This window comes from Alexandromys fortis, unplaced genomic scaffold, assembly GCF_014885135.2.
Source record: "Alexandromys fortis isolate MF-2015 unplaced genomic scaffold, M_Fortis_MF-2015_v1.1 scaffold_5, whole genome shotgun sequence".
NCBI classification, from domain to species: Eukaryota; Metazoa; Chordata; class Mammalia; order Rodentia; family Cricetidae; genus Alexandromys; species Alexandromys fortis.
Window position 1 is genome coordinate 23,747,821 of NW_026067924.1, and position 13,514 is coordinate 23,761,334.

Consider the following 13,514-nt stretch of genomic DNA (forward strand, 5'->3'; position numbering starts at 1 on the left):
TTTTCATATGAAGAGTAAACGAGATAGCCATTCATCCAAATCCTCAATTCCTCAATGGGCCAGGCTTTGTATGGATACAAAACTAGAAGATGCGATCCCCAAAGGGAGGTGTGAGTGCGGCTGTGACACCCAAACAAAGGCGGTCTCTGACAGCACCCACAATTTCTACTTACTAGACTGAACCGTATGAAACCGGTATGCTTAACCATTTCATATGATTTTTCTAATATTATGAAGGAAGCAGCTACACATACTGTCAGGGATTTCATGTTCAGAAAGCACCTGTCTTATTTGTATGAAAAATGCCTAAAGATCAGCCACAGTGTAGGCATAGATTCACCAACTGTACAAACTCTGTTAGGAGTGCAAAGGAGAAACATTCACTCCTTTCTGGATATTCTTGGTATTTGTGGGCAAAGGAATGGGTTTCCAAATCTGTAACTTTCTAATTTATCTTTTGAACACAACCTACAACTGCCAAAAGACTACATTTTTTATCCTCAAAAATATTTAAAGAGCTAAGATAATATATTCAGAATCAAAATAAAAAGGAAACCATGTTTAAATTTTAGAACAAATTAAAATGAAAATTATATACCAACTAAATTCTGAGAACAAGAAGACCACAGTAAAGTCAGGCATAGCTTTAAAATGCAGTTGCAACTGGCCGGTGGTAGTGCATGCCTTTAATCCTAGCATTTGGGAGACAGAGGCAGGTGGATCTCTGTGAGTTTGAGGCCAGCCTGGTCTACAGAGTGAGTGCCAGAAATATATATTTGTCAAGTAGATTCTGTGAGCGCACACAGAGGACAGGGACTAGAGGAAAAGGGGAGTGCATATGGTCAAAGGACGTGCTGTACTTGAACCAAAAGGCCATCAAGAAGCCCACTGCTTTGTACAATGAATATACACTAATAATTGTTTTTAATTCCCTAGACTACACCCTTGGTATTTTCTCCTTAAAAATGTATAACTACAATTGTTTCTTTGAGTTCTGATTGCTGACATAGTTAGGAGACTGCTATTGCTTTTCTGGTATTTCCAGAAGGGCTAGAGACTCATACTAGGTTAAAAACAGATTCTACAGAAATACGATGAGGGTGTATCCTCCTTGTAACATCTCTTGGTTTGCAGCCTCCACAAAGCATGCCAGTGAGAGTCTGTTACTCTGCACTGCTTACGACACTCCCCTTACACAAACACGATGCCCCACTGAAGCCTTGTTGGGGAATATTATTTTCAGGCGTGTGACTTTTGTTTACACTGCATCTGTTTAACTCTGTGAAGCTGTGTTACTGTGCCTGTCTAAAACGCCAAGGTCCTAATAAAGAGCTGACCGGCCATAGTGAGGTAGTAGCAAGGATAGGCAGGGCTGGCAGGCCGAGAGTATAAACAGAGGAGTGAAGAGAAGAGCAAGAGAACAAGGAGAGGAGAACATCAGGGGCCAGCTACCCAGCAAACAGAGAAAGAAGTAAAGAGAGTATACAGAATTAAGAAATATAAAAGCCCAGAGGCAAAAAGTTAATTTAAGTTAAGAAAAGCTGGCAAGAAACAAACCGAACTAAGGTCGGGCATTCATAACTAAGAATAAGCCTCTGTGTGTTATTTATTTAGGAGCTGGATGGTGGGCCCCCCAAAAAAAGCCAAAAGAGTGAAAAATTCATACAATGAAGCCTGGATAGTTCGGTCCAGATCACAGAACCTATGCTCACAGAGGCTGACGAAGTCCATGTGGGCATTTGAAGCATCTGTAAAGGAGGAGTCTTCCATCTCAAAATCAAAACTGAAAGAAAAGTGAAGGGGGTGCAGATTCTTGGTATGTAATAAAATCATTTTTCCACTATGATGCTTTTATAAAATTTCATTTTTAAAAGATTTATTTTGAAAAACATAATAAAACAGTCACATTTGCAGACAACTACATAGAAATCTTTGGATTAACAGAATTAAAAATTTCCATCTTACCTTGTAATAACGAAAATAGTCTCGCTCTTGTAACTTTTTTAACTTGGGGAAGATTTTGTAGGTGTTGAAGTTATCAATGCTGTCAATGTCACACAAGCAATCATCCAGAACTCCAGTCACCTAGAATGTACAAACGTATCAACTACAAGATAGACAAATTACTAATGTTTATACCTTAATAAATCTATTATTCTAAAAAATTTATTCATTCAAGTTGACCAGTTTTACTGATTAAAGTTCATAACATTAGGGCCAATAGAAGGGTCTAGAGGGTAAAAGTGCTTGCTGCCAAGTCTGACGACTTAAATTCAATCTCCCTCCATATGGTGGAAGGTGGGAATGGACTCCTGAAACTCTCCTCTGACTTCTGTATGCATGCCATGCCTCATGTATACTCAGCACCAACAATACACGAAATAACTAGCTGTAAAAAATACTTTTAAGATTCATAACATTAAAGCAGTTACTTTTTAACTATGACAGTTGAATATAAAAAACAAAACAACAAAACCAAGAAAATTACAAATTATCTACTTTGAAATACCCAACCTTTCAGGGCTCAAAACAGGAGATACTTCTCTGCCTTTCCTCTGCCTAACCACCAATAAAAATGCAAGTAGCCACTGGATTCCAGACTAACCTAGAAGTCACAGCCTGTAATGCCACTGCTGAGACCACCTGCATCTTTCTTTTTGGCTGCCGTTTATGTGCTAGGCATGATGGTAAGAGCTTTAGTGTGTCATCTCATTGACTCTTTAAAACTATCCTGCAAATAAGGTATTATGACCCTCATTGTAAGGAATTAGTTTAATAAGCTTACAACAATTGTTTACATACCCATGGAACTTAACTACCAATCTATTAGGCTTCAAAGTCTGTTCTTCCTCACCACTCAGAGTACCCATGAAGCCAAAAAGAGAAACAGGTATATAAGAGGTAAATTCTGAGTCCAAAAAATTCCATAAGCCATTCTTCAATTTTATTAAAAATGATTCTCTATATGTAATCCCAGAAGAAACCTAAGTAAAACACAGCATTTCCCCAAAGTTATTTTATGGTTTCATGTACAGAATGTTCTGGAAAGTGTGAGGAATGGTGGAAAGTGTGCTAGTCTCCAGGGTTCTGGGACTGGGTAGGGTATAAGAGCTGGGATGGGAACAAGACAGTGTGGTAATACAAAGGCAACAGACAGTGAGATGGCTCAGCAGGCAAAAATCCTCCCCAAAGCCTGATACTGGAGTTCAATCCCTGGATCCCACAGTGGAAAAAAAGAGCCAGTTCCCAAAAGTTGTCATCTGATGTCCGCATGTGTCCATACCTACATGTGGATTGTGCATGCATGCACACACACAAACACAAATGAGAATGGTAGAACAGGATAGATGCTTGAAGTAAGTGTCTACACCTACACATTGCATACATGCACACGTGTGCACACACACAAGCACTCACACACACAAAGATGTTAGGAACAGGATAGATGCTTGAAGTTTACATCTACACCCATACATTTCATACATTCACACACACGCACAAGTGTGCGCACACAAACACACATGAAATGATAATGACGAGGGGAGACAGGAACAGCATAGATGACCGAAGTGGTTACCCTGATCCATATTTTCACTGTGGGGGTGAATGCATGAAACTGCAACGTAATAAAAATGTGAATACACAGAAATAATGTAGAGTCCAGAAAATGCAAATCATTCTATCAATAGCAAGGTCCTGTTTCTAACTCTGTAGTCTATCTTTACAAGATGTTACCTTTGTGATAACTTGGTAAAGGGAACGTAGCACTTCTCTGTATTATTTCCTACAACTGCACAACAACTTGCATCTCAGTTCAAGGTTTTAAGTAAAAACCAGAACGGGACTCTGTCTATTAAAAGTTCTATTCATAGCCAGGCAGTGGGGGCACACGCCTTTAATCCCAGCACTAGGGAGGCAGTGGCAGGTGGATCTCTGTGAGTTCCAGAGCGAATTCCAGGACAGGTGCCAAAGCTAAACAGAGAAACCCTGTCTCGAAAATCAAAAACAAAAAGTTCCATTCATGAAGGCTTTGGATGGAAGGAGACACACAAGCAGTGAATGGAAGTAGAAGACCTAGCCAGTTCTTTTTCTTTCCCAAAGTAGAAGTGTCTCTTTCAACTCCCTCCCACATGGAGGCAGCAATGCTACCTTTACATGAAGAACAAGGGCTGGCTGTCCAGCATTTGGGCTCTGGAAATTCGGCACTTAACACCCTAGAATCCTCTAACTCCAAATTTCACTGAACTTCTAGGTTCTCAAGTGACAGGTGTGTAGGGGTGTAGGGGTGTGTGTGTGTGTGTGTGTGTGTGTGTGTGTGTCTGCTTTTTAAAACACTTTTTCTAAGCCAGGTACTGGTGGCAGTAAGGGTTTTGTTGCTGTGAAGAGACAACCATGACCACAGCAACTCTTATAAAGAAAAACATTTAATTGAGGCTGGCTTACAGTTTCAGAGGTCTAGTCCATTATCATCAAGGCAGGCCGACATGGTGCTAGTGAAGGAGCTGAAAGATCTACATCATGCAGCAGCAGGAGGAGAGATTGTCACACTGGTTGTGGCTCGAGCATATATGAGCCCTCAAAGCCTGCCTCCACAGTGACACACTTCCTCCAACAAGGTCACATCTATTCCAATAAGGACACATCTACTAATAGTGCCATTCGCTATGGGCCAAGCATTCAGAGATTTGAGTCTATGGGGGCCATACCTATTCAAACTACCAATGTCCCATATAACTCTATCCCAGTACTTGGGAAAAAAAGGAAGGTGGATCTCTGTGTTTAAGACCAGCCTGGGGCTGGAGAGATGGCTCAGCGGTTAAGAGCACTGCCCGCTCTTCCAAAGGTCCTGAGTTCAATTCCCAGCAACCACATGGTGGCTCACAACCATCTGTAAGGAGGTCTGGTGCCCTCTTCTGGCCTACAGGCATACACGTATAAATTGTATACATAATAAATAAATAAATAAATATTAAAAAAAAAAAAAAAGACCAGCCTGGTCTACAAAGTGAGTTCCAGGACAGCCAGGGTTACACAAAGAAAGACTGCCCCCCAAAAGAAAATGAACAAAAAACCCTTTATGTAGTAACTGTTCTTATTTTTTTTTTGTTTGTTTGTTTTTTGGAACTGAAAACTTTTGGTTTGTAAACCATCATGTTTTCAGGGGCTGGAAAGATAGCTCAGTCAGCAAAATGCCTGCCACACAAGCATAAACGTCTAAATTCAGATCCCCAATATATCATAATAAGCTAGGGAGACAGCACTAGGAGGCAAAGACTGAGGAGCCCTGGGGCTTGCTGGTCAGCCAGTCTCACTGAATTGATGAGCTCCAGCTTCATCAAGACTATCTCAAAATATAAGGTAGAGAGAGATTGATGGCACTTGATGTCAACTTCTAGCCTCCATATGCATGTATGCACACACATGCCATTTTCATTGTAAGAAGGATAAATTGCTGTTAATACATATCTGTAACTTTTAAAGACTACTCAGATAAAACCTATGTCACCAAAATTTTGAAATGTAGATGTGAATATTGCCTGTATCCTTGAAGTTCCTTCTCAATTACATCTACCTAAGAGGTTAAAATCAAGCTTACTGTTGTGATCTATTTTTTTTGTAATGCATCCATAAATAATTCCCATGTTCATAACATTAGTATCATTTCCTCTCAATTCTTCTGCAAGGTGCTGCTTTTGCTAACATTTTTACTTTGGCATTATCTATGAGAGTAAGTATTACTTGTAGCTAGCTCGTTCACCTTTCCTGTTGTAAATGCTATATAGTATAAAGACCAACAGCTTATCTATTCTATTTTGCTCCATGCAGAAGGAAGAACAGCCCTGGGTATGTAAGTCCTGATTCCTAAGATTCAAGTTCACAAATGTAATCTTTTTGTTGTTGCTTTTATTGTTTTATTTTGTTTTTTGAAGCATGGTTTCTCCGTGTAGTCCTGGTTGCCCTGGAACTTGCTCTGTAGACCAGGCTGGCCTCGAACTCAAGAGATTCACCTGCTTCTGCCTTCTGAGTGTTGGGATTAAAGATGTGTGCTACCGCTACCCAGTTCACAAACTTAATCTTAAGAGAATATTGATTTATAAAGCAAGAGTCTTTAAAGATGTGATCAGAGACAGGTAAGATAGCTCAGTGGGTTAAAGATGCTTGCCAGGCAAACGTGGTTACTTGAGTTTGATTCCTGGAATCCATGTAAAGTTGGAAACAAAGAACCAACTTCTCTGATCTCTACATGCATGTAGTGGCAAGCAGGTATACACATGTGTGCACACAGACACAGAAAATTAAAAAAAGAAAATTTAAAGATGTGATTAAGATCTTAAGGCGTGAAGATTATACTAGATTACTCAAGGGAAACAATAGTTAGCAGAATCAGGAGGAGGCAGGAGAAATGAGAAGAGGATACAATACTGACATTGAAGATACAGGAAGAAGTCACAAGCCAGAGATAAAGATGCCTTTAGAAGCTTGACAGAAGTACAAACAGTTCCCAGCTACACCCTCCAGGACTCCCACCTTGTTGATGTCATAATTTTATCACTGTAAAACTCATGTTCAAATTTTTGGCCCCCAAAACTATAAGATTAAAAAATTATATTGTTTATAAATTATAGAGATTTGTTAAAGCAGCAAACAGGAAACAAATATATTCCATATTGATTATAAATTTGAAAAAAAATTTGACTAAAGAGCAAAGGTACACAATATCTTTGTACGTATATCTTCGGATATATGTGCAAGAGTTTCTTAAGGTGTTAATCTTGGGTGTAAAGGTACACGTTCAGCTTTACAGGGGTAGAGCAGGCTGACTTCCAAAGTTTTTATATCAAGTTAGTATCTCAGCACCGATGATCAGGAGCTAATGTTGAGACATGCCCTCCTAAATACTTAATATTAATCTATGATTTAAATTTTACCAATCAAGAAACCACACAGAGGTATGAGGGAGTAGTGGATTTTTGTCCTAATGTACTACATTCATTGCTTTCTGATTCTGAAGTTTGAGATGCTTGACATCCAAATGTAAATGCTGGCAAATAAAAAAAATGGATATGGTGATCTAGAACTGAGATTTCTTGTCTTCAAACATAAACCTGAAACTCGGGTATAGATGGGTTTTCAAAACTAAGCATCTAGGTAAGATAAACAAGATACAAACCCTGAAACTCTAGGGCAGAATGTTCTAATGATGGACCAGCCCACTACAGATGAAGTCAACCAGGAGCATTAGCAAGAAATAAGTACTTAAAAGAGTTAAGAGTTGAGCTGTGGGGAAAAAAAAAATTCTGCTGATAGGTAAAACTTGAGGTTTCACAACTAATGTATTGACAATAAAGACACGGCAACCTTGACAAGAGAGAGCAGTTTCAGGGTAGTAGCAGAGGAGTTTGACTATAACGAATAAGCTAAATAAAACAGGAAGAATAAAGTTAGGCTAAACAGAACGGGAGAAAATGAAACAACTCAAGAATTTTTCTAGCTATAGAATTTAAAAAAGGAGGAAGGGGTAGCTCAATCAGTAATGTGCTTGATGAGGACCAGAGTTCAATCCCAAGAACACAAGAGCACGAGATCATAGGATGACAGTAAGCAGCACCCATTAGGGGAAGGAAAAATTAAAGACCTAGGGAAAAAGAAGACATGAAGGGACCCATTCCCTTGAGTGGGAAAGAAGAAATGGCCCCTAATAGAAGAGCACACGTGACTCATCCGCGCTTGTAACCAACAATCACACAGCTGGCAGACACCAGTTAAAAGTCGATTACTCTATAGCAAGTTCTCCTTTGTTAGTAATGAAGCTGACGGGGCAGAAGAGCAGATGATGAAGGATTAAGTTGAAAAATCTGTAATTTAAATTTCTTCAGCTGGGTGTAATCAGCTATTTAATTCATCCTTTGAGTTTCAAATTTTACTTTTTTTTTTTTGGAGACAGAGTCCGAGGCAGCTTGGGCTAAGAAGGAACTAGCTACCTAACTGATACTAACCTTGAGCCTGCTTCCTACCTTTTGAGAGAGATTACAGGTTCACACCACTACACTTGTCTTAAATTTTACTTTGAAAACTTCAATTTCATTATTTTTGATATTCTGACCATTCTTTTAGATCTGTTTTTTCATACTTCTATGTGGTTTTTTATTTAAATACATTAAAACTGATAGTAAGTTACTTACCTAAAAATATCAGAACCTAAAGTCATTTACTGTCTCTGGTGTTTCTACTATAGATATTCCTCAACTTCCTATGAGAAATCTTCCCTAATAAGCTCACTAAAACAAAAAATATCAAATGGAAACTCAGTTAAGACACACAACCTGCCATACATCATTGCACAGAAACACAGGGCACAATTTGGGGTGTACAAGTCGTCTGCCCTTGTGTTTGCCTAGCTGATCAAGACTGTGGCTCTCTGTCCCTGCCCAGCACTGAAAGTACGTAGCTAGTCAGAGAAGAAGAAAAAAAAATCAAAATATGAAATAGTTTCTACCAAGGCTTTCTAACATTTGTAAAGTTAAAAAAACATATTGTAAATTCAAGCATCATAACACAGGGACTATCTGTATCTGATTCATGGTGCCCTCTTGCCTTGTGGTTTCGGTGATTACTTTTTTTGGCACACTGTTAGCTGTTTATTCTACTGAACACTATCTCTGAAAAAAATCTTAAGTCCTTGAGTTGAAAATACACTTCTCTAGGAGGAAGAGATATTTGCTTTTTCTGAGAACTTGTGGGACCATGAACCTGGGCTTGCCATGAATTCAACTTCTAACCAAAGCTTATCCTAGCACACACAAGTGGTACAACCTTTGCCTGAAAAGGCCTGTGAAGGCTGCTCACAGATTCTCAACTGAGTTTTCATCCCTTTCCTTTAATAAGTTCTTTTATTTTCCCCTTTACTCAAAATGGGACTCATTTCTCATTCACGCTTACACTAAGAATGTAGCTCTTAGGGTCCAGGATTTGTGTGTGTGTGGGGGGGGAGCTTAGGGAAGACACTACTGTTATTTCTTCCCAATTCCACCTCCTGCGAAGCTGTGAGACTAGAAGCTTGATCTTTGGGGTTAAAAGACAGCCTGAGGTAATGGGAGTTAGACACTATGAGTCCCACGTTTCTGACTTACATTTGGTGGGGAGCTGTGTGTTTCTTGACTTCATGCCACCGCAGATGGGCATTTTAAAGGATTTCAAATATATCTGACTGAAATATCCTTTTACAGGAAAACCGTATGTAACATGCCATGAATCATATTTGCATTTCATTTATAAGAAAATGGGGCATGAGATATACAAATGAACATCCTTTCACATGGTCAAGAATATTTTCCTGCTTTCAATATAGAAGGCAAAGTACTCATTTCCTTAAATGACTTTGATTTCTTGAGAACAGAGGTGTTTTTCAAGAGTTCTAATTTCTTCCTTTTATCTTTATGGGTTTTTCTTTTTTTTTTCTTACCAAGTTTAGGATGCATGAGAAGTTTAAAAAAAAAAAGAAAGAAAGTCTTAGTTCCACTTTCTGATTTTCTGGTCACTGCGTCTCTATACTCTGAAGCAAGTATACCAATTACTACTGTGTAGAGCAGAAGCGGCTCCATCAGGGCCCCAGCCTATGTCACTTAACAAGTCAATTAAGCTCTCTGAAATTCACTTACCATCACAGCCTTAACCAAATAAAATGTAATATATAATTAAGCATGTTACATTTAAATGTTATTAAAAACTATATACTAAATGTTATTAAAAAAACTATATATCAAACCACTGAAAACAAAATATACATATACTTTTGTAGTAGACTTTTTAGCACAGTGATACATTGAAATGCACTAATATTTAACTGTTGAGCTATATATATTAATCTGGATATAAGGAAACAGAATTACAGGTGCATTATAAACCACTAATAAGTATGATTATTGGTAGCTGGAAAAACCTTAAGTGAAGCTTCTAGACTGGTGATAAATTATATAAATACAAATTAAAATATGACATATTAAGCAAGAAAATGAGAAATCAGACTTTATAAAAACATCTAAATGTAAGGTCCACTCAAACCGGATAAACTAGTAACTAGAAAAAAAATTTTGCTATTGATGGCCTGGGAAATTTATCTTTGCTAAGTCTAGTAAATACATCCAGAATTCTATCATAGTGTTTTCCAAACCAGGCTAAGACATAGTGGAAAAAACAACTTCATTACAGACACTCGCAAGGCTTGTTTAAAATGCTTATTCCTTGCTCAGTTCCAGATGGACTCAAAATATATTGAAGGGGGTCAGAGAATCTCCACATTTAACCAAGAGTTTCTTTTCCTTTCCCTTCCTTCCTTTATTCTCGTTGGTTCGGTGTTTAGTTTTTTGAGAGTGGGTCTTTCTATGCAGTCCTGGTTAGCCTGGAACTTAAATGAAGGCCAAGCTAGCGACCAACCTGTGGCACTCCTTCCGTTTTTGTTTTGTTTTTTCCCTCCTGAGTGCTAGGGTTACAGGTGTGCACCACTGTTCCCAGCTGTTGCTTCTTTTTAAAATCAACTTATTCATTTAAAGAACACTCACATGGACACAAACATAATATTCAAGCATTCTAGGAATTAGTGCTCGGCATTTTAACACCAAGAACAAAGTTAGAAAAACATGTTTACATGGTTATCCTCATAGTTACCATTATTATTATTTTTTAGCAATGAGCGTTAATTGCTTCAAACTACATGCCCCTCATTACCAGGCCATCTGAGACACTTGTTTTGATTCAGTTTTGGCTCTTTGAGCTAACACTTTGCAGCAGGTGCAGACAAGATGCAGCAGCATCTGGCAACCTATTCAAATCTTACTTTAAAAAGCAACAAACCTACCTCTCTTCAAGGCAAGAGACTGAGATCAGCTAACCCTGGACTTTCTAGCATATAGAGCTCTACAGTAATATCCACTTCATCGAGGCAACCCTAAAGTCCAACGGACTCTCCAGAACAAGCCTTTCTACGAGGGGCCCACAGTCAGGGCCCAGATCCTCCAGTGTCCTTAAGTGGGCTCACCTGGCAACGCCGCTTTGCATACGTAGGACAGGTGGGCAATAATAAGGCGGGTAAAGCCTGGCAATCTCTAGTACACAAGTTCAAGGAAGTGAAGACCTGTCCTCCTCCCCCCCTCTAGTCCTCTCAGGAAAAGGATGGAGAGGCTCCCTGTCATCTCCAGAGGAAAAGGTGCCCCCCACCACCCCGCCTCTTGCTCAAGACACCGAGGTTTTCCTCCCCGTCACCATCACAACGATAAAGCCGCTAGCGCTTACTGGCCGTCACCATCTTCCTCTTCCGTCTGCCTCCGCCACGCGTGTCGCGTCCCCGCGCCAGCCGCGCTTTATAGACGTTTCCCGCACTAGCCGGTGCGGTTCTCTCAGTCCCTGACCGGCCACTCGTACCTCCCCCTCGGCCCCTCGGCGACGCCGGCGCGGCCCGTCCCCCGCCTCCCGCCTCTCCGGCTTACCTGGGTCTTGACGAGACTTGGGAGGAAGCTCAGGGTGACCAGCAATTGCACGGCGGCCGCCGCCCCCTGCCCGACGACGGCCCGGCGGAACCCCGGACTCATGGTGACCTCGGCCGCTCGGAGCTGGGGAACGGCGGGCCGCCGCGATGACGACGGCTGGAGGCAGTGCCCGGGAACCGGGAGCCTCCAGGACCAGAGGTCTGCGCGCCGGCCTCAGGATGGAAACGCTCTACGGTCCCCAGCAGCTCAGCGACTGATGTACCAGCGCTGCGCGCCCCCGCTTCATCCCAGGAGGCCCCGCCCCCGGAGTCCTCAGTTGTGATCACGCCCTCTGTGCAAAGCCTTCTGGGAGTCGTAGTCCCTGCATCCCCACCCCCTCCCACCCACTCACGCGCACCGGGAAGGCCTTGAAAATGGAGAACTACGGGCTGGGAGGTGCTCTGCCTCCCTGAGGCGGGGCTCTGCGTCGGCCAATGAGGCGGGACCACGAGGGCTCCAAAACACCCAAGAGCGGGGCGGGAGAGCGAGTACTGTTTTAGGGGTTGGCGGTGGCAACGAAGCCTCTGTTTCGTTGCTCTGGAAAACGAGGCTGGGGGCCCTCAGGGCTTCCGGTATTGTGCCGGTTGTTCCTGGTCACCGCTTGTCCTTTTGGAGTCAAGACATTCTCGATAGGCAAGATCTTAACTTGCTGTCCCAAGAGCTTTCTTTGCCTCCTTTCTCACCTCTGCAGTTACCTAAAACCACCTGGCATCTTGTCAAGGTGGCTTCAGCACCTCCTTCATGTCACACGCCCCAGAAGTGAATGCCATTGCCTGGTGTCTCCCCTACTCCTCTACTAGTACCGGAAAATCTATAACGCACTTTAAAGCATGAAGAGAACACCAAACCCACACAGCGAAGAGGAAGAATCAGGATAAAGGCACAGAAAAACTAGAAGCGACGTGGGCTATTCTAAAATTACCACCTTCTAGTTACAAGCATTGCAGCTCAGATGGAAAGGTACCCCGGCAGTCGGGAGCCAAGGAATACCACAAAGTCAGTCTCGTGGTCTTAATTACACCTCAAATATTGTCCTAGGACTATGTAAGGTTATGTACATAGGCTTCCTGTAGTACCTAGCAAATAGGAAGTATTCGATAAATGGTAACCGCTAGCTTTGTCAATATCCCTGGGTTATAGGAAACACTTTAGGTAGCATGTATCAATTTGTCATTGTTGATGTAACAAATGACCAGAAATTTAGTGGCTAAAAACAAACAAATGTATTATCTTACATTCTGGAAGCCAAAAGTTCAAAATGAATCCACAGTACTGCATTTGTTTGGAGTATTCGAGAGAGAACCATGTTTCCTTGCTCTTTCCACTAGAACTTTTTCTAGAACCACTTGCATCCTAGAATCAGGACTTCACACAACACAGTGGCATAGCCTGCTTCCATTGCCATGTGCTTTCTGACCCTATCTCTCTGGTTCCCCTGCAGAGAAAGACCTATTGCGTGGGGCTCACCCAGGCAATCTCTGTATCTCAAATCTTTAATCATCGCATCTTCAAAGATTCTTTTGCCACCTCACATTTACAGGCTCCAGAGATTAGGGCAGGAACACTAATTAGTGGCTGCCCACTAATCCACCCAGCCGTGCTTTATATCTTTCAGAGAGTATTCACATACTGGATTCCTCCGGACCTACTGCGGAATCTGGAGGGTCAGCTAGACATGGAAGTTCAAGGACTCTTTGAACTTTCTAGACAATGGCAGCAGAGCAACGGACCAAGTGTAAGGCCCTGCAACTCCACAGTCTCCTCATGAAGCTAGCTAGCGCCCTTGGTCCTTTCCTCCTCCATTCTTTTGTTTCCACTCTGGATCAGGCCTTCTTTACTTACACAACCAACTTCCACTTGCTTCTCAAAGCTTCTTTTAGCTGGGTGGGTGGTGGTACACACTTTTAATCCCAATGCTCAGGAGGCAGAGGCAGGCAGAGCTCTGGGAGTTTGAGGTCATCCTGGTTTATAAGAGCTAGTTCCAGGACAGCT

General features: G+C 41.5%; 1 protein-coding gene across 3 annotated transcripts in view; it reads right to left on the reverse strand.

Moving 5' to 3' along the window:
- The window catches only part of Ero1b (endoplasmic reticulum oxidoreductase 1 beta), a 39,885-nt gene extending 28,111 nt beyond the window's left edge, over nucleotides 1–11,774 (reverse strand). Inside the window, exons 1-2 of one of the 3 annotated variants that reach the window (XR_007591705.1) lie at nucleotides 11,484–11,773; nucleotides 1,966–2,085 (exon numbers count right to left, since the gene is read on the reverse strand). Coding sequence is in view for 2 of the 3 variants with exons in the window: in XM_050142227.1 (XP_049998184.1) it covers nucleotides 1,966–2,085; nucleotides 11,484–11,585 (222 nt within the window). In the remaining variant the exon portion in view is untranslated. Of the gene's footprint in view, nucleotides 1–1,712; nucleotides 1,784–1,965; nucleotides 2,086–11,483 lie in introns of those variants that run through there. The other 2 variants (XM_050142228.1, XM_050142227.1) reach the window with 2 other exon arrangements.
- Between the last annotated feature and the right edge of the window lie 1,740 nt (nucleotides 11,775–13,514).